Source organism: Phocoena sinus, chromosome 18 (genome assembly GCF_008692025.1).
Source record: "Phocoena sinus isolate mPhoSin1 chromosome 18, mPhoSin1.pri, whole genome shotgun sequence".
Taxonomy (NCBI): domain Eukaryota; kingdom Metazoa; phylum Chordata; class Mammalia; order Artiodactyla; family Phocoenidae; genus Phocoena; species Phocoena sinus.
This window is the reverse complement of record NC_045780.1, coordinates 2,542,690-2,564,520: the sequence shown is the minus strand read 5'-3', so window position 1 is coordinate 2,564,520 and position 21,831 is coordinate 2,542,690. Positions and strand designations below refer to the sequence as shown.

The following is a 21,831-nucleotide window of genomic DNA, read 5'->3' as shown; positions in this document are numbered from 1 at the left end:
TTCAAGTAGAGCAGCTCAAAGAAATATTCACCCCAGTGAGTAAGTGGAGCAAGCGTGTTTCTTTCCTGCTCCTTAAATGAGATCATATATGGTGTCAAATCCGACTTCTCTGAGGGAAGCCCAGGTTGCCACAATAGGGTGTTTTTGCTGGGAAGGTGAAGAAATCACTGGAGGGACACACTGTGCTTGTATTAGCCGTGGGCAGTGGCTTCAGGAGTCAAAGCCGAACGCGGGGATTTCACAGCTGGTCAGGGTGGACGGCCAGGCCTGTTCCCTCATAGCCATCATAGGGCACTGACTGTTTAGCCCCTGATGCGTGAGAGAACAGGGATCAGTGGGCGAGAAGAGCATGAACATTTCCTGTCCCTTTGTGGGTTAGAGGACAGTCCATGAGCAAAAAGACTGGTATCCCGTATGTGCAGGACCGGCCTGTCGTTCATTAAGTGCTTTTAGACACCGTTCAGGCTGGTGTTCATGATGACTCTGTGTGTAGATGGGGCAAGCTGTCCTGTGTCACAGTGAGGAAGGCTGGGCACAGAGAGGTTATGTGACTCCCGGGTCGTGACCTCGATTGAATTACTCTACCGCAAAGTGATATGACGGGAGCAGCTTCCTTCCCCCTTGGGGACCCTATGGGCAGAGAAGAAAATAATATTTGAGTGTCTGTTTTGTGTTAGGTACTCAATAGTGGGATTAAGGTAAGAGATGGAGTAAAGACCTTAGTTTAAGTCCCAGCATGAGATGGTGCTTGACTTTTCTGGACACCAGTTTCCTTATCTGTCAAATGGAATTAATAATTTCCTACCAAATCATGAGGCTGTTATGAAACTGAAATAAGATAATATCTATGAAATCACTTTAACGAATTAAAGATACCATACCTCTACAAGATAACCTTACCATACTGCATTATAGTTTTACTGTCAATAGCAATGCAACTGGGTACAAAATTTAGGATCTACTAATTTTCTTGGCTGTGTTAATGAAATAGGTAAACAGAAAATTATCATGAAAGCAGTAAAAAAAATCCCAGTTTTATCAGATCCTGATTAATTTGATTGTCTTGTTGAGGAATTGTCAATTTATCAGTATCATAGTTTGAATGTTCACATTTCTTATTTTTTTAAATTAGACTGCTGTTCAATCATATTAGATGCCATAAAAAGGCTACTAGCTTTTATCTTCCATGCATTGTTATTGTAAAGGATTTATAAAAGTAAATGTGTGATACACTGAAGCAGTCAAAAATGGATGCATTTCATTATCAGATGAAGATTTATACACAAGAGAAGCATTGAACACAGAAGTATAAAAATCTATATAGTGGTAGTCATATAATCAGTAAGGAACAAAACATTCCTGGAGTTTAATACAATAAAAATGAAATAGAACTAAATATATGCTTCATTATAGGCAGACATGTGTTCATATATCTGCACAGGTAGAATGGCCCCAGCACACCAAGAAATGGATGTTTGTTGAACTGAATGAACGTGTGTGTGAAAGCATGTACTGAGAATCAAGAAAGACATTTTAATATTTCTTTGTCTACATATTTTGATCTTAAATTAGTACAAAGTAATCATGAGAATAAGTAAAACAATATATAATAAAGGCTTGTTCATTATAAATATAATAAACAATATACAATAAATAAAACAATATACATAACAATATATAATCGTGAGAATAAGTAAAACAATATATAATAAAGGTTATTATGTATATAATAAACAATACATAATTATTTGTGAATGTTGATGCGCTCCACACATTTCACTATTATTATATGAAAGCAGCCTGGTTTATGGTTGAAATCCCTTCCCCGGGGGTCAAGAGGTCTGCTGGGGCTCTGTCACTTCCTAGTGCCCTAGGAGGCTCTGTGATGGTGCGTACAACCTCGCTCCTTCACACTCCACCGGCAGAGCTAACAGCTCTGTAAACTAACACCGACAGGTCCTGAGGACTTCTGTCATCTTGTCCCCTTCTCTATGCCTGTATAGGGTGTGGGCACATCCTCTAACCTCTTACAGCTTCGGACTCTTATTTAACCTGTAAAATGAGGAAGCTATCTGGTCTACCTCTTTTATAAAGTTGTTTTGAGGATCCCATGAAACAATGCATGTAATTGTAAAGGGCTACACATAGGTAAGGTACTGCTGGGGAAGAAGAAATTTTCCTCTTCCCTTCTAAGTTCTGCTGGCTGGTCTAAGGATGAAATTGACATGAGACAGATTAAGATGAGAAAATCAGACAAAATTTTATTAACGTGTATACATGGAGAGACCCAGGAACTGAGTCACTCGCCGAAGTGGCCGAAGCCCTCACCTTCAATACCATCCTCAGCTAGAGCCGTGAGAGGAGGTTGGGAATAGGGCTTTGGGACTTGAAAGTGGAGGAAGGCAATTCACATGAAGATGGAAAAGCAAGCGTTTGGTGAACAACCGTTTGCTGGGCCAGGCAGAGACAATGGGACACAGAGAAGAATGGGAACAGACATACAGTTAGGTATGGTGATTCTCCCTTCCTGGAACACGTGCTCTGTGTTCTTTTAGGCAGTTCGTGGGAAGGTCAGAGGTTCTCCCTAAGGCTTTGGGGCCTTAAACATAATCAGCCTAAGTTGTATTCTTTTTTTGTGGTACGCGGGCCTCTCACTGCTGTGGCCTCTCCCGTTGCGGAGCACAGGCTCCGGACGCGCAGGCTCAGCGGCCATGACTCACGGGCCCAGCCGCTCCGCGGCATGCGGGATCTTCCCGGTCCGGGGAACGAACCCGCGTCCCCTGCATCGGCAGGCAGACTCTCAACCACTGCGCCACCAGGGAAGCCCCAGCCTAAGTTTTTAAAAAATTTATTTTATTGAAGTATCGTCTATTTACGATGTTGTGTTAATTTCCGCTTCACAGCAAAGTGATTCAGTTATACACACACATATATATTCTTTTCCATGATGGTTTATCACAGGATATTAAATATAGTTCCCTGTGCTCTACAGTAGGACCTTGTTTATCCATCCTATATATACTAGTTTGCATCTGCTAATCTCAAACTCCAGATCCATCCCTCTGGCACCACCCCTCCCCCTTGTCAACCACAAGTCTGTTCTCTACGTCTGTGAGTCTGTTACATAAATAAGTTCATTGTGTCATATTTTAGATTCCACATGTAAGTGATATCATGTGGTATTTGTCTTTCTCTTTCTGACTTACTTCACTTAGTATGATAAATGGCAAAATTTGCTCCCCTACAGTACTATTATTTAAATACCACGTGCAGAATTTCATACTGATGAAGAAGGATTTATTGGCACCAAGTGGATCTTGGGAACCCCAAAGAATACTTTGAATGCTTGGGGAATAAGTTCTCAGGGAGGTTTCACAAGGGGCTGGACTCATGCCCTGATAACAGAGACGTATTTAGGGAAGGAGTGGGTGCTACTCAAGTAGGCACCAAAAAATGAAGCCATACTGTGAGGGGCGACCCTGTCTGCAAATCCCTTTTCTCTCCTTGCCTCCCCTCCCTTCCTTTCCTCTTCTTTTAAAATCTTATTACGTAGGCTCTGTTATTCCATCTGTGCCTCATTTTTAATGAACAGCTATTATGATAATAAATGAAAGATATTAAAAATACTACTTCAGACAGAGCTGTCATTATATACTCTTCATCATGTTATAAACACTTTCAACATTATCCCATGTAGAAGACACAATATAGTACAAATTTAAATTTTATCATTTTAAAACGGAAATGCGATGCATAGGAAAGAGTATATATAAATTGGAGTCTTTGGCCCACTTTTCTTTGAGGTTGTATCTTTTTTTACTTTCAAGTTTTTTTGTTTTTTTTTTTTGATTGTGTTACAAATATGTTCTCCTGATTTATGTAGCTTGCTTTAGGTGAACAGAAGTTCTAAATTTTAATGTGGTTTGAATGTAGCCATCTTTTCTTCTACGGTTAGGGCTTTCTATTTGTTGTTTAAGGAGTTCTTCTGTACCCTGAGGTCATAGAGATATTGGGTTATTTATATTTCTTTCCAGAAACTTTAAGGTTTGATTTTCTCACTTATGCCCTTAATCATCTGGAACTGATACTTGTATGCAGTGTGAGGTACAGATACATTTATGTTTCCAGGTGGATAAGCGCTTGTCCGGGTAACATTTTTTGAAGGGTCCAGCTTTCCCCACTGAACTGACAGACACCTCTGTCATGTATCAAGTTTCCATTAATGCATGGATCTGTTTCTAAGCTTTCTGCTGTTTGACTGTTCCTGTGTGAATGCCATACTAACTTAGTTATTGTTTTATATTACAGTTTGCTATTTATAAAGCAAGTCTTTCCCCTCCTGCTTCTGAAGGAGTGTCTTTCTTTATTCTTATCCCCTTGTTCTTCCATAAAACCTTTAGAATTTCAAGTTTCATTTTAAAAGGTTGTTGGGATTTTTTTTTTAAACATCTTTATTGGAGTGTAATTGCTTTACATTGTTGTGTTAGTTGCTGCTGTACGACAAAGCGAATCAGCTATACATATACATATATCCCTATTTCCCCTCCCTCTTGAGCCTTCCTCCCGCCCTCCCTATCCCACCCCTCTAGGTGGTCACAAAGCACCGAGCTGATCTCCTTGAGCTCTGCGGCTGCTTCTCACTAGCTATCTGTTTTACATCTGGTAGTGTATATATGTCCATGCCAGTCTCTCACTTTGTCCCAGCTTACCCTCCCCCCTCCCCGTGTCCTCAAGTCCATTCTCTACGTCTGCGTGGATGGCCTAGATAGAGTCTGTCATACAGAGTGCAGTAAGTCAGAAAGAGAAAAACAAATACCATATGCTAACACATATATATGGAATCTTAAAAAAAAATGGTTGTTGTGATTTTGATTGGAATTCCTTTGAATTAAAAGATCAATCTGAGGAGAGTGGACATTTCAGTGATATTGAGCCTTCCTGCCCATCATATACACCTCTCCATTTTTAAAAGGGTGTCTTTTGTTCAAGTTTATAGATTTTCTATCTAAAATTTTTATACAAGTTCTTTTGTTATAATTATTCCAAGGTAACTTATTTTTTCTTGCTATTATGAATGGTTGTCTTAAAGACTTCCTTTTTTAAAAGAACTTTTGCTGGTGTGTAGAAGTGCAATTGAACTTTATCAGGAATCTTGATAAATTCTATCATTAATTCTGTTAATTTGTCTGAAATTCTTTTCGACTGTCCCATCTGTGAATGGTGATTGTTTTGTCCCCTCTTCCTCCCCCCTCCTCCTGCCCCTCTCATTTTTTTTTTTTTTTTTTTTTTTTTTTTTTTGTCTTGTCCTGGCAGTGCCTGCAGTGAAATGTTTCCTAGAAGTGGAGATAGCCCAGTGTGAGGTTTGCCCATTAAGGAAGTTCCCATCTACTTCCTATTTACTAAAAGTTTTTTGTTTTCTTTCCTTTTTTTGAGAGGGGGGTTCATTAATGGATATTGAGTTTTATCCTCTGATAAGTCCAATAAATTGGTCATAAAGTATTATCTTTATTATACTACACATGCTCCGTTCAACGTCCTAATACGTATTTGGAATTTTTGCACCTATGTTCATGAGTAAAATTGGCCAGTAATTTTCCTTTTTCAGGCTGTCCCAGTCTAGTTTAGATAATTGGATTTGGGAATATTCTCAGTCTCATGACATTATTGGGGCATATTGTCTGTTTTTATGTTCTCTGGTAGAATCTGTAGCTTTTAGAGTTGCTTGTTTATTGAATATTTGGTACATCTTACCAGTAAAGCCATCTAACCTGATGTTTTCCCCAAGGGGAGATTTTAAATATCAGTGATTGAAACTATTTAATACGCTTGACTTATTTCTTGAATTAGTTTGGTACTTTATATTTTTCTAAGAATATGTCCATTTTCAAAATTTGAAAATGCATTACCTTAAAGTTTTTTTTTTAGGGAATTCCCTGGTGGTCCTATGGTTAGGACTTGGCTCTTTCACTGCCAGGGCCGGGGTTCAGTCCCTCGTCGGGGAAGTAAGATCCCACAAGCCACACAGCACGGCCAAAAAAAATAATGTTCTCTTATCTTTTTCATTTCTGATGCATTCCAACATTTTTTCTTCTTCTTTGCTTTAATCTTGATCAGTCTTGCCACAAGTTGGCCAATATTATTAGTCTTTTTAAAGAACTAACTTTTCCATCGTATCTCTGTTTTCTATTTCATTAATTCTACTCTTATCTACTCTCAACCTTATTTTCTTTGAGCTTATCCCCATTACCTTTTTTTCGAAATTCTTGAAATGGATACTTAATTTTTAGCCTTTCTTCTTTCTGAATAAAATCATTGAAGGCAATGAATGCCCCATAAATTTACTAATCCCCATTTATAATGAGGAAAGAGCAAGTCAAAGATGCAGTGTTTTTCATGGACACTTGTGTTTTCAACCAGAATTTAATAAGATTCCTTTTGTATTCCTTTTGTTTATTTTTAGAGTTACCTTCTATTTGTGGAACATGGTACTGGGTTTCCTTTTATAATACATTTATTTAAGTAGAGAGTCATTTAAAGAAAAAAAAATTAAGTAAATAATCAAACAGGTGGTACACAATAGGCCAAAGATCTTCAAAGTGGTATGTTGCATCTCAAATATGAGAAATATTATGAAATGACTATAATTTGGGACTGTTGTTTGGGAAACTGATGTTCCAGTCAACACACTGCCTTCTCTCATCCACATGTGTGGTCATTGGCATATAGTTAGAGGATAAGACAGGTCCTGGGGAGATGCACACACACAGACGATCCAGTGTCTAAAAAAGGAAGATGTTCATAATAGAAGCGATATTAAAATTGAAGATTGGATTACTAGCGAGAGGTCATGAGCTGTTAGGACACGGTGATCCTGGGGACCCAGCACGGGTTCATAAAAGGCACATCTATATAATGCATTTCTCCCTTTGACAAGATTATTAGACCAAAGTGAATTATAGCTGATTCACTTTGCTGTACAGTAGAAACTAACACAACATTGTAAAGCAACTATACTCCAATAAAAATTAATAAAAAAAAGCATATTTGGATTAATTCCTATTCTTACAATTGTTGATGAGTTAAAAGTACATATACTTGTCTAGATTCATAGAATTTTAGAGGCGTTGATAACTTAGAACACATGCTAATTCTCTCATTCTACAGATAAAGAAATCAATCCTGTTCTTCCACTTTATTATACATAATGTCTCTGAATCTGAGCATTTCAAATTGAGGAGTCCAATTTTTATTTTTATTTTTTTGCGATACGCGGGCCTCTCACCGCTGTGGCCTCTCCCGTTGTGGAGCACAGGCTCTAGACGCGCAGGCTCAGTGGCCATGGCTCACGGGCCCAGCTGCTCCGCGGCATGTGGGATCTTCCCGGACCGGGGCACGAACCCGCGTCCCCTGAATCGGCAGGCGGACTCTCAACCACTGCGCCACCAGGGAAGCCCCAGAGTCCAATTTTTAAAATCCATTATCATACCAAAGGTTGCCATTCTCTTGCTACTACAATTCCTTAGTTTAATTTTAATTCTTAAATTTTAATTTAAAATCTAGAATTATTCTAATTCTTGACAGGAGGCAGTCAAATGTTTTGATGTATGATTTCCTATAAAAGAATAATAAGATTTCGGATTGGTTTGTTTCTATTAGTCTCACTCATGGTGCCTAGGAATATTTTTATTTTAGCAAGTCAATAGGGAAGTGTTTGGGGAAGGATTTGCAGTGAGTTTTGAGTTTCTTCCCTGGGTTTTAATGAATCCAAGAATCTGTAGTGTTCTAAATATAGCTTAGATTATTATCTCTACATTACTTTTGTCCAAAGGGAAACATTGCTGGGTAGCAAAAACAGAATAAGAAGTCAGGAACTGGTTTTCCCATTTTCAGTCCCTCACTTTCTAGTCGAGGGTGCTGAAGCACAGTGACCCACCTTCCAGACTCGCACTTCTGTCTCTGTCAAAGAACTGCGATAATGTCTAAGAGGGCGCCTTGGAAATTATAAAGACTGTGTAACCATGATACTTGTAGGAGTGGGTAGAAAATTCAGTTTCATTCATCCCTCTGGCTTACCATTGTTTCAGCTTGTCATCTTTTTCTTCTAGTTTATTTCTTAAAATGTTAGACTGTTGCAGGCAACAATGGTTATTAAGCATATTACTAGTAAAATTTCTTCTTTTTAAAACGTAGATGTTTCATTTTCAAACGTGAGCTATAATGTGTAAAGTCATAGGCTTGGATCTAGGGGTATTGTCCCTGAAAAAAGGCACATTGTGGGAAGCACGTATTCCACTTGGAAGAAGCCGGGAACCTAGAGGGATGAGTAGAAATGCGCAGGTAGTGAGAACATGAAACTAAATTAAATGGACATGTCTTTGTTTATAGAGACGGCCTTGTGTGGTTACGACCTGTGTCTGCCAGTGGTGAGGGGAAGGCTAAGTGCCATGCTACTTGGCAGGGCTGTGGTGCAACCAGCAGTTTATAATTAGAAAGTCCCTGGAGCTCAGAACCATGGCAGTCTTCCACGAGGAACTACATTGTCAGTGCCTTTACTTTGAGTACTTTCCACTACCCCTTCCTTTACGCTTCCTTGATTTTTCTTTCAGGAGCCCAAAAGTGATGCCAAGATGCAGGTATCACAGGAGCAAGAAGAAAGGTGCTCTCCAAGGAGTACTGCACGTCTGCTGAGATAAGGGTGAGGAACACGGAGCCCGAGAACGTCTACATATCTTCCCCAACTCCTTCAAAAAGAAATACGGAAGATTCTCAGATGAAAATAGCTTATCTTTGCTTTGGGGAAAAGCCAAAACCCATTAGCTAATCAATACCATTTTACCTTAAGAACATCTGTGGGTTGTTGGATCAGAAGGCGTAACGCACGGAGGCAACACTTTGAGACTGGAGAGTCATACTTTAAGGAACACAAACACAAAACACAGCAACGCTTTCGGACGTCAGATGATGAGTGGATGCTGAGGGGAAAACAGCCTTTTCACTGGCCAGGCAGAGCTGAACTGGAGTACACGCTTACAGGAAACAAAGGAAAGACTTGGAAGAAAGAAAAATATTTTCATGGTTTTCCCAGACAGATATTCCAGGCCAAGTGATAATGGAGACCAAGGATAATAGGTAAATGAGTTAATGTTTAAACTTACAACACTTTTCCCTGTGATTTTAAGGCTTATTGGGTTTTGCCATATGAAACCTATGTTGGCAAAAACAAAGGAAAGCTCTTTAGAGGTAAAAGTGAATCAACCATAGATACACTGGTTCTAATGGGAATTGTGGAGATAACACCTCAAGCTGTGGTTGACAATCACTCCTTACATTTCTCTATACGGTTTTGGATTTTGTTTCCTGGTGTGGCTCTTACGATGGACAGTTGACTAGATGTATCCTATTTTCTCTTTCGTAAAATGTATACATTGGTGCCTTTCACTGGCCATATGATTATTTAGAAAATATTAAATAACTGTGAAGTACTTGGAGTTGTATCAAATAAGCTGAGAGAAGAGAGAGAGATAGCTCTCTGCTTTTCCTTTATAAACTATGACGATAAAAGATAATATTTGCTCCTTTCCTCAAATTTAGTTGCTCTTTTATGAGAACATATTTTATAAGCTTCAGGTTTTATGCAAAAATATAGTATCGGTGTATATTTATAATTACCCCTTAAATTTCTCTGTGCTCTTCTTTTTTCTTAAGCATATAACAAAATACTCTTTCATTGATTTTTGATGGCTGTATTCAAATAGTGTGTTCAGTAATTCAAAATTTAGGGCCACAGAGACCAGGTAGGGCTTCACATCTTGTAACCCAATGATGTCAGTGAATAAAAAGATTTTAAAAATTTGCCTTTCCAAATTTGAAATATTGAAAAAACCCAACATTTGGTTTTTTTCTTTACCTTTTGAAAATTTTTATTCATTAGACAGAGGAAATAAGTGTAACTTTTTCAAAAGAACTTAAATCGGGATTCATTTTGTGACTGATTTGTCATTCAAATGTGTGGTTCACACAGCTATAGAGACTACTTAATGGGTCTGACTTTTATTGACAAATTGCAATATTTGATTATTTCTAATATTATAAGAAGTCACCTGAGATTAATTTTCTCACTATTTCTGATGCTAAATAGTTTAAGCTTGAAAGAAGAACCCTCATGTAGCATCATATGTGTTATATCACAGTATTTCTTTGGAGTTTTTCTTTTTTTACCTTCTAAGCTGCTTCCATGTAGTGCTTTTCTCCACGTAGTTTTGAAAGTAGATGTTTTTTTCAAGTTAAAGGTGACCTCATTTTCATTCAACTTATCAGTTGGCTGATTTGTTAGAAATAATTTCATTTATAAATTTATTTTAAACAGCAGTGATAACATACACTCATTGATGCTGACACTAAGTATACATTTTCAACAATCAGGATTGATTTGAAGCGTCTAACATATAGTGAAAAAACCCAACAGATTAGATGATCTTTGCAGTCACTAGGTGATAAAGTCTATTTACAGCTAGAACAAAGTGTAAACTAACTTTGAGAATATCTTTGCAGAGATTTACATCCTATAGGCTTTGGGTACTTTAGAATTTCCGCAGAACTTATAATTTACTTAAAGGGAAAATGTCAGTGACTGGTTACAGCAACATTTATGAATACATAGAGCAGAGTATATTGGTTGATAAAGCATCAGCCTATAAACACAATTTTATTAAGACACTTAAAACCTGTCTTATTAAGACCATAACTATGTAAAACTTGATTGTCTGGTCTTTTTGTCCCTGGGGCAAGATACTAAGTTTTAAAGCTAAAAGGGATGCAGGGTGGGCTTGATCTCTGGAGCACTGTATCCCGAGTTCTCAGGGGCATGTGTGGGCCGTGGGCCTTGCTCTGAGCCACTGCATTAACGCACACAGCTTTCCCAGGGAACTGGCTCTAGGCAAGTTTTTTGGGGAAAAGAAGTTAGATTATCTATGTGATAAGCAATGTAAAATGTTACGCTAAGGTAAAAGCAGATGTATTATTGACTATACCATCTGAACATTAAACTAAAGATTGAGTTACTCTCACTTGTTGAAGGTATTATTGACTATACCATCTGAACATTAAACTAAAGATTGAGTTACTCTCACTTGTCGAAGGTATTATTGACTATACCATCTGAACATTAAACTAAAGATTGAGTTACTCTCACTTGTTGAAGGTATTATTGACTATACCGTCTGAACATTAAACTAAAGATTGAGTTACTCTCACTTGTTGAAGGTATTATTGACTATACCATCTGAACATTAAACTAAAGATTGAGTTAGTCTCACTTGTTGAAGGCTGCTTTGGAATTGGTTCCCTTCCATTGCCTTCAGGGGAACTCTGAAGTGTCAGTATGTGACAGTGCAAAGAGCAGATTCCAGGATATGGAGGGGTGGACGAGATTTGGGGAAACTGCCCCCCAGGATGCTAAGGAAACAGTTCTAGGTACAGGGTGCTAAAGAGCTTGGTCCATTTGGGGTTGATTCAGCCTGGTGACAATGTCTAAGAGATCCTGTCTTAGTGTCTCATTTGATGGATGAGAAGACTGAAGTTATGTGACTTGTTCAAACTCATAAGGTTGGTTAAAGAAAAAAGTATCCTGATACTTGTTAAAATAGTAAGGAAGATTTTATTTAGGACTTGACACCGATTGCAATTGTGGAGGAGATCTGGCTTAACTCATAATACAGCAAAGACATCTAGGTAGTTATAGCCAGTGAGCCGAGAGAGGGGGCCAGTGGATGGCAAATTAATAAGAGGAGGCATCCAGGGTGGGGAATTCCAGCTAAACTGGCTTGACAGGATACTTGCTGAAGGCAGGCCAGGGTGATAAGATATCAAGGCTCGGGAGGAGGACTTTGGTTAGCTGCGGGGGTGGGGGGGGGTTAATCAGATCTCAAGGGTGAGGAGCTTCTTGCTAAACTGACAGCAGGATTCTTGCTAAAACTGGGCTATGCAGTTCAAAGACAGAGCCTGAGGACAAGGCCTAGCTGAAAAGAGGGCTCAGAGGAGCCTTCTAAAGTTTGGCCAAGTGGAGAGCCCTTGTCAGGTTCAAGCCTGGCCACAACTGGACCAGTGCTATCTTCCTGCAGGGTCCATCCAAGGTGTTGAGTGTCCATCTAACCAGGGGATGGCAGTGCAGCCCTTTCAATTAGGATCCTCCAGACAAACTGTTACCGATCCAAACTTGGGTCCGCTCGCCCACACGTCGTAAAGCCAGCGTACTGACCCCGCAGTTGTGGTGAAGGAAAAGCGCAGCGCCTGTTGCAGGTGCCAAACAAGGAGTCCAGGCAGCTAGTGCTCAAAAGGCCTGAACTCCCCGAAGGCTTTCAGGGAAAGGTTTATAAAGACGGGGGAGGGAGGGGGCTCGTGGAGGGCGTGATCAGCTTGTAGACGTGCTTCTGATTGGTTGGTGGTGAAGTGATTGGGAGTCAACATCATCAACCTTCTGGTTCCAACTGGTCTGTGGTCTCCGTGCTTGTGGGCAGCATGCAGTTAACTGGTGGGGATTTCAGTATCAGCAGAACAGCTTAAAGGACATGGCTCAGAATATCATCTGTAGCCCTGGAGGAGGAACTAAAGGTCCTTGACTTTGTTTAATGGCTAAACTATTATTATTTTGTCTTGCTTGACTGTTTTCCTTTCTTTCTGCGTTTTCTCACTTCTCTGATTAAATTTACTCTTTGGAACTCAGGGAAGGCCTAGGAGGCTATAGTTTTTCTACAGACAAGAGGCAGGCAGAGGACTTGGTGGGGGTGGTCTGTTCCGGGAAGACCCCACAGAGTTCTGCTCGCTACAGAAGCTCTGTCCTTAAAGTCATTCATTCAACTAACACGTGTTGGGCATTTATTATGCCTGGTCTTTAGAATATGTAAGGGGATGAAATGGATGTAGATACCGACTTTTGTGACTTTTCCTTTCTAACAGAGGAAGACAGTACACAGTAAACATAATACATAACTAAATTATATGGTACCTCATACAATGGAACAAAAGGAACAGTGGGCAGGAAAGGGAGGTGGGAGTCCATGGGGTGTCGTAGGAACGTGTGTCACAGTTTTAAATAATATGCTCCAGAAAGACCTCTTGGAGATGAAATTTGAGCAAACACTTGAAGGAGGTGAGTGAATTAGTCATAAGCTATTTAGGGGAAGAATGTTCCAGACAGGGGAGCACGTGCAGATCCCGTAGGTGGGCGCTACTTGGCATGTTCCAAGAACAGGGAGGAGACTGGTGTGCTGGTGGGGAGGGACTGAGGGCCAGGGAGTCGAAGTCATGGTTGAAGAGGAAGCCATGAAGGAGATGGGAACCCACTGCAGGGGGTGACACGGTCTGACTTACTTTGTAAAAGGGTCCCTCTAGCTGCTGTGTGGAGGGCAGGGGTAGAGGTGGGGAAACCCATTATGGTTTGCTGTCACAACCCAGGTGAGAGATGATGGCAGTTCTGGCCAGGAGGGCTGTGTGTAGGAGGCCCTTACCTGACGGCTCTATGCTGGTTCATGTGTCAGTCTGTCCAGGGAGGCTGGGAGAATGTCCTGACCACCTGGCAGTGTCGGGATGTCATTTAAGATGAATGTCGACAACCTGATGAGGATCTTTCCAACAGCCATCGGTTCCCTAATTCTCCAGTACCTCCTGGGTGTCCAGCAATTCAAGTTGATTCCAACACTAACGACCCAGAGTTAGCACAGACCCCACGGTTACAGGTTCAGTCCTGCGGGATTGCCTTCACTTGAGGTGCCAGCAGGGACGGGATCCCCGGGCTACCCCCACTACAAATTCAGGGATTCCCAGGACCCCTGCCCTCAGGTTCAATAATTCACTAGACTGACTCAGAACCCAGAAAGCTCTTTACTTATGACTACAGTTTATTATAAAGAATACAACTCAGGAACAGCTCATGGCAGAGATGCATAGGTCAAGATTTGGGGGCAGCGGGTGTGCAGAGCTCCCGGGCCCTCTCCAGGTGCACGTCCCATCCCAGCACCTCCATGTGCTTACCAGCCTGGAAACTCCTGCAGCTTGGTGGTCGTTCCAGAGTTCCCAGCTAAGTGTCATCATGTTGGCACGATTGATTAAATCATTGGCCGTTGGTGGTTGAAGTCGATCTCTAGTCTATCTCCCCTCCCTGGAATCAGAATGGGTCAGAAACTTCCTACCCTCTAATCGTGTGGTTGGTTCCTGGGGTGACCAACTCCCCTCTCCACCCCCATCTGAGGCTATTAGGGGGCCCTGTCATCAGCATACAGAAAACACTCTTATCACTCAGGAAATTCCCAGAGTTTTAGGAGCTCTGTGCCAGGACCCAGAGGCAAAGACCAAATATTTATTTCCTACTATCCCATAATCGAAGTAACAAAGATTCAGATGAGAGAGCAGAGGCCACTCTTCAGGAGAGCAGGCAGATAAGCTGAGTCCAATTGTATGAAAACTAAGCCCAGACGGGGAAGAGCAGGTGTGCAGTAGAGGGCGAAGCAACCCTGCCAGCCCTGGCTTCTGATGGAGTCATGGATTTGGTGGCAGTAACCCCGGAATAGAGCCAGGGAGGTAGAGTCCAAAGAAAGAACAGTGGATTAGCAATTATTCCGCACCTCCTAGGTTCCAATAGCTTGTGAGTATAAATAAGGTCAATTAATATTTACACCCATGTCTCCATGGCTCCAGATCTTCACCTGTTGGTAAGACCTTAACCTCCATGCTCTTCTTGTTGGCTTAAATTCCTCCCCAGCTACTTCTGGGTGTCCTCCGGGCGGTGACATCTCCTATGGGCCCAGGAACGAATTTGCCCACATTCTTTCCACTTGAGCCTCCTCTTGGTCAAGGGCACTTGTCATGACCCCTGCAGCTGGTGCCTCAGTAAGACTTTATCCCAGTGGAACCCTTGGGACCAAAGTGACTGCCACCTGTGGATGGTAGGTCGGGAAGAGGAATGGCTTCTCCTCAAGCCCGTGCTGATTTTGTTTCCTAGGAAAGAGGCAGTGCTGCAGGGACTTATTCCCATTCAGTATTTCGGGGCACTGGTCCTTCACCTTCTGTCCTCATAGGCTCCCAACCGGTCCTTCATGTGTGGCCAGAGAGGGGAGGATGGTTCCCATCCTGTCCCTTCTGTGTCTTCTCTTTCCTCTCTTCCTTAGACACCTACCTCTGCATCCAAACACAACAAGACCAACTCAACAAGCACCCTCACAGCTCCTTTAGGAGAAAACAAATTCTGTAATGGGAAGAGTATAAACTTTTGAGCCAGACATAACTTGGTTTGAATCCCGTTTACTAGTCATGGAGCCTTGAGTAAGTCACTTCTTTTCATAATATGGGGAAGATAATGCCTATAATAATGTTAGATCAGAGACTGTGAATGTAAGACACTTGTGTAGTACCTGATGTGGAAAAGGGCACCATTGCTCTCATCCCTCCATCCTCCAGAAACCAGCCCTGATGGCTCACCCACAGTCCAGAGCATCTGTCATCATGCAGGCGCCCCAGGAACGGTGCTGCCACCACCATCCCAGCCTAATGAGCAGTTGCAAACCCGTCTTTCTTGTCCTTCTTGGTTGGTGGTGGGGATTTCTGGCCAGGGGCCCAGAGCAGGGTGGAGAGTGGGCCCATGGGGCAAAGGGAAAGTATTGGTGTATGTGGAGGGGTGCTTGGGCTTTCACCCTCCTTACCTGGAATTGACAGAAATCCTGTGCTTGCCCTTTGTACCCCTCTACCTTGTGATAAAAATTTTACCATGAGAAATTTCAGGCATCCACAGAAGTAGGGGGAACTATTACAATGAACATCCATATAGCCAATGGGCAGATTCAGTGATGATTGAAATCCACCACATTTGTTCATGACCCTCTTTTTCTTTGCGTCAGTGTGTTAAAGCAAACCCTTAGACGTCTTATTTTTCCCTGGTCTTCGTGGCAGGGCCCTGGGTGTACAGCTGTGTCGGGGGGGCACTTCTTAAACTGCAGGGTGGTCCTCCGAGGAGCTCCAAGGGCTGCTCCGCTCCGGGCAGGTTCCTCTGGGGGAAGGAGGGACTCGTGTGCGGAGCCGCGGCAAGTTCGGTGCAGTCACCGGAAGGCACAGATGGGAGAAGATGAACAGTCACAGCCATAGAAACACATGTGTTATTTACCATTCATGGCAGTTGGAATCATGGCCCTTTACACACTGCTTAGGAAGGTCCCCTTCGCTGAAAAATCAACTATAGCTTTTTCTTCAGAATAATAGAAAGTTAACTTATTACCCAGCATGAAACAGGATTTTAAATTATCTCATTTACTGAATCTCCTGGGGAGGGGTGCTGGGGGAAGGAATCTCACAGAGAAGTGATAGCAGAGAGTCAGATTGACTCAAGATGATTTTTTTAAGTTAAGCAGTAGGCAAAACCATTTATACGTGAAACTTTAATATAAATGGTTCTCGTTTCTAGTCTGTTATGATTGAAAGCAGTAGCCATCGAAAAACAGTACAGAAACAAAACGCTAATTCTTTTCAGAGGCAAACTCAATCTGAAAGCTACAGCACCTCCTAGACCAAGTAAGTAGGTTCTGTAGAAAAAGCCCTCAAAGAGTGAACAGGAAAATACAAAATCCCTAGAACAATCGTAGAAAATGTAAAAGACAGAAAAGCTGTATAAGTGATTGCATATGGTTGTGACATCTCGCCTCTGAAGGCACAGCTAAACCATTTGACATTTTGACGTAAAGTTAAATTGCTACCTGCTCCCCACTGCCCACAGAAGGGAAAAAAAACAGAAAGGAGTTGACCGTTCTGACGTTGCAAGGAAGTGGTGGCGGAGTGCAGAGTACCGAATGAACGGATTTCAGGCAGTATTTAATTTGTTCCTTTCACCTGCATGGAGAAAGGTGAAGGCAAATGTGTTTTTTAAAAGACAGTGATGGTCTACAGACCCGTCACACACGTTTACCATACCTTTATTTTTAACTAGGGAGGGCTTAGCTTAAAGCTTCAGTCGAGCCCCAGAAGGAGAGGAGAGAAGGTTTGCAAGGAGGACGCGTGTCTTGCAGATACCGTGTTAAGTACAGAGGAGGCAACTGATGGCTTCTCTGTCCACTGCTCACAGCCACTGAAAAAAGGCAAACACTGGGACGGCCATCTCTACGTCTGCACTTTACTAATAGTAGCTCATCATCATATTCTTTGGATCCATAGGTCATGTTACAATAAGAGATGATTAAGAACCCTTGTTCCCTATTCTGGAACAGGAAATTTTGACCATACATTTTTAGAGTAAATACCATGAATGTTACCCAATTTACTTACAATTATTTAGTGAGGGCTGCTCAAAGGGTTAGGTTGGGATTAGCCTATTCTTTCAATTCATAGCATGGATTCTCCCTGGATTGAGTTGTCTCAACCTTCTGTGTCCACTCAGTGGACTGGTTAAGCCGTGCCTAGCTGTTGGTGCTCTTTTTCCCCCCACTTTAACATCTTTAAAACAGAATGTCCAGGGAAATGTGCAAAAGAGGTACCCCGATATGAGCATGGCTGCAGGGCTCTGGGAGGATGCTCAGGAAGGAGGGCGGGACAAGGCAGGAAAGGTGAGCCTGTCTCTGAAGCCTTTGAACTTGAAGCACTGAGTGTTATTATGCTGGGGAAAGGCTTCATTATAGATCAGCTTGGTGGCAACAGGAAGCATTAGTTGGAGGGGAAACGATTTGGGGCAGTGAGAAGAGCTGGGACCCTGACCTAGTGGTCTGAGTAAAAGAGGGTAAGGGCCTGAACCAACAGGAACAGATGGAGGGAATGGATTCAAAAGGTGTTGATCAGTCGTGTCAGGATGGCCGAGTGGTCTAAGGCGCCAGACTCAAAAGGTGTTGATCGGGACTGAGCACTTCGACACAGTGGCCAACTGGATGTGTAAGGAGAGGGTTTGCAGAGAATGACCAGCATTTCTTTCTTGGAATATTTGTTTTGCATCTATAATATCTTTAGATTATTTAACCAAAAAGGGAAAATATTTAGAAAACAAGAAAGTGACCAAAGGCTTACAAGACACATACACATATAACTTTCTTTGCTAAGGACATTATGTGTTTTCTGAGCTACATTCAGTTGCTCTTAATAGTTTTCCATTGATGAGTTTTTAATGTAAATTACTTAGCCATTATAGTTGTAAAGATTATGGAAATAGTGAACAATCATACGGTTTGTTTAGATTTAGATTTGGGTGAATTCTGAAAGAAAAACTGTACATTTGAATATTATTCTACCCTTTCTCTATTTAAAAATTTTGTCCCTGGTGCTTCAGAAATATTCATTTTTAGAAGCAGTAAGTAAATAGACATCTTCTTTTTCCATTTTATAACTATCTAGTTTATCCAATAAAATCCTATCAAGAGAAAATTTGAAATGGTTCGGGAAATGAGCAAAAATGTAGGATTTTAACGATGAAGCGTCTGTTCAATTGCAGTAATCATGTAAAATTCAGTCATTTTGTTTTTTTATGGATTCATTCCCAATTTTCCTTAAAAAGCTCTCTTGACCTATTTTTAACTAGCATTTCCTTTGTGTCCCCTCCAGTAGTGGTTGCCTGCCAACTACTATCATTGTTCTTCAAACAGCAAATGCATGAAGCTGCTCATAAACCCTTCCGTGTGAGGAAGGCTGTAGCATGCTCCTCGTTTTATATAAAGCAAAGGGAAAAAACAGAACATTGCTTTTCACAACTTCACAGATCTGTAATTTTGTGGACACAGTTTCTGTGATTCATATTTTCAAGTTACTGTGGCGCTGACTCTGCACAGAGATAAAACAATGGTCAGCTTTTGAAGTGATCATTCATTGACATTATTATTCCAAGTCCAAATATTTAGACATTAGATAAATAAGAACATGTTTTTTTATTTTTAAAAATCTTTAATGAATGTAAGCAAGAAATATTAAAAATAAAATACGACAAAATAAAAAAGATTCCATTTTTCATAAATTCATTTCTCAAATACTTCTGATCCAAAGGATGTTAGTTTAATCAAATTATGGTCTAGGGATTCTATCTGAGACGCTGCTTAACAACTAAACATAGGGGAGTGTATTTTTACACAAGTAACTCAATTGGCTATAATTAACTGAACAGAACTAGGGAATTGTAAAATCTCACCCTGTTTGCTGTCTGTATCTATATAGACATATAGATATGTCTATATCTCTATTCTGTAATTCATGCTTATATATTTATCACATTTATTTACTTATTTATCTTTAATTTTTATTGAACTGTAGTTGATTTACAATGTTGTGTTAGTTTCAGATGTACAGCAAAGTGAATCAGTTATGTATATACATATATCCACCCTTTTTTAGATTCTTTTCCCATATAGGCCATTACAGAATACTGAGTAGAGTTCCCTGTGCTATACAGTATGTCCTTATTAGTTATCTATTTTATATATAGCAGTGTGTATATGTCAATCCCAATCTCCCAGTTTATTTCTCCCCCCACTTCCCCCCCCGGTAACCATAGGTTTGTTTTCCACATCTGTGACTCTATGTCTGTCTTGTAAATAAGTTCATTTGTACCATTTTTTTAGATTCCACATATAAGTGGTATCGTATGACATTTGTCTTTGTCTGACTTACCATATTCATTCAAAAGTGTTTTCCAGCACGTGTGTGAGGGCTTTTGTGCCGCCTACATCCAGCCAGACTATAAAATTGCCATGTGCTTGAAAATACAAGATTGTAATTAGCTCTTAGGAGAGATTTTAGGGCACTTTTATCCCTAAAGCATGCTGACTGTGTGAGATTTTTAGAATCTCAAGCAAAGTGTTTCCCCTTTACTTCAATTCTGGGGAGCAGCATAGAATAAGGAAGTTGAATGGAAACTTGGGTTCCAGTCTTGACACTTGGCATTTGCAAGGAAATCTTAGACAAATTACTTACCATCTCTGGGTCCTGAATCCTGGTTTATCAATGTGGTTGATAATGTCTTCTTTGTAGATTTATCTGGGAATGAAATATGACAGTGGGTGTGAAAGATTCAGCATGTGGTTGGTGATAAATGAATACAAATGTGTATTGTTCTAATTGGTGGAGTATTTTTCCTTAGAGTGAACCCCAAATCTGTCACTGGAGCCACAGCAATTTTTATACATGAAAACCATTCTCTTATTTGAACAGTATAACATGTACCCTGGAGTCACGTTTTCCCCAGGATATAAACATCTCTATTAGCACCAATAACAACCCCATATGGGGGTATGGACAGGGTATGGGTTTGCACGGAGTGGGGTTAGATCTGGGCCCTGTGTGTGGTCTGGGGAAGTTATTACCTTTCTGAATCTCTTTTTTAAAAAAATCTGTAAAATAGAAATAAAAATGCCTCATAGGAGTTTAGGGAAGATTAAATTAGAAGTGTTTGGTGCCCAGTAAGTGTTTCATTATGGCAGGTATTATTATTATGGGTGGTTTTGAATTTCTCACCATCCCAATGACTGCTTTAAGTGAGCAGTGGTCTCTGTGGTGTGATCTCAGAGGCAGTTAGGTGACTCACCTTCCCAAACTCTGAACCTAGTGCCCACACAGCAACAGAAATATTCTTGAGAGACAGGAATAGGCTGCACTGCCTTCCTGCTGGAAGAAGCAAATGGGGATCAGAGGAGTCTGTGCCGTGGCATCGAGAGGGATACGTCTTGTTGAGAGTTAGCCCGTGTGTGTGGTCTTCTCCGAAGAAGGTTTAAAGAGACGAAAGAAAAATAAATTCTATTTCTAAACACACACAGACACAGGGAAACGCACCTGAAGGGAATCCCAGGGCACTCTGGAGTGGGACTCCTCGTGAGCAGGAGGGATGTGCCTGGCAGGGAAGCAGATCCACGACAGCGTGGGGAATGGAGCTGATGGGAGCTGACCTTGGGCACGCTTGGGAGTAAAGACAATGAAAGAGGAAAAGGAAGAACCAGAACTCAGTCCAGACACAGAATCAACCAGGAGGGCAGTCTCTTTCCTGACGGGGACTTGAGGCTGCAGTGCTCATCCAAGAAAACCTTTAATGGAAGACAACACCGTGACGCTCAGGGGCTTTCCTTTATATTAGAACTTGCCCTTTCATTTTTTTTTTTTTTTTTTTTAGCGGTGTCTGAGGGCCGCTACAAAATCTGAGGGCCTGAGTCACTGTTTTCCTTTCTAATGCAAAGTTCTTTCGGATTACCCCATTGCTGTATATAACCATGACTACACTTAAGGCCCTTCCTGGTTAATTTCGCTTTGGCAAAGCTATCTTTGAATAATCTAGGATTTTTGGCAACCAAACAACTACCTCGCATTCATATTAACAATAGATTCAAAAGCGTCATGTAAAGTCTATACAATCCTATTTTCTCAAAACTTTTACAGCAGTTTGGGGAATTCGTAGTCCCTCTTTGGAAGGAGCAAAGGGAGGAATGTTCATTCGGAAACATGACGTCATTTCCCAAAGCATGTTTAATGGAACTAAAAATAAAAGTTAAGGCACCGTCTCCTCTATCTCCATTTTCCTTCCCTGTGTAGAAGGGAAGAATAAGTGAGAATCTGAGATGATCATTCCGGCTTCCTGGGCCACCCTTACTCCCATCCTGAATGGGGTTTAAAGAGCCTTGCTGGATTTCTTTCACCTGTTGGCTAGAAACCATACGCTCCAGTGGATTCTCATTCATTATGCTAAAATGCTGAGTCTAGAACCTCACCTTCAAGTTAAATGGATAATACATTTAAAAAAAAAAAAAAGAAGAAGATGGGAAAAGCTAGCATCTAGGAGCTATGTTAAAAATGAGCATCTTTATAAAATACATAAGCCATGGGGATTTAAGGTACAGC

The 21,831-nt window shown here is 41.0% G+C and overlaps 1 protein-coding gene across 1 annotated transcript in view; it reads left to right on the top strand.

The window, feature by feature from the left end:
- SACS (sacsin molecular chaperone) overlaps window positions 1–21,831 on the top strand; it is a 75,691-nt gene that overhangs the window by 6,220 nt on the left and 47,640 nt on the right. The window contains exon 2 of the mRNA XM_032610747.1: window positions 8,607–9,129. Within this exon, the coding sequence (XP_032466638.1) occupies window positions 9,110–9,129 (20 nt within the window). The 5' untranslated portion in view covers window positions 8,607–9,109. The remainder of the gene's footprint in view (window positions 1–8,606; window positions 9,130–21,831) is intronic.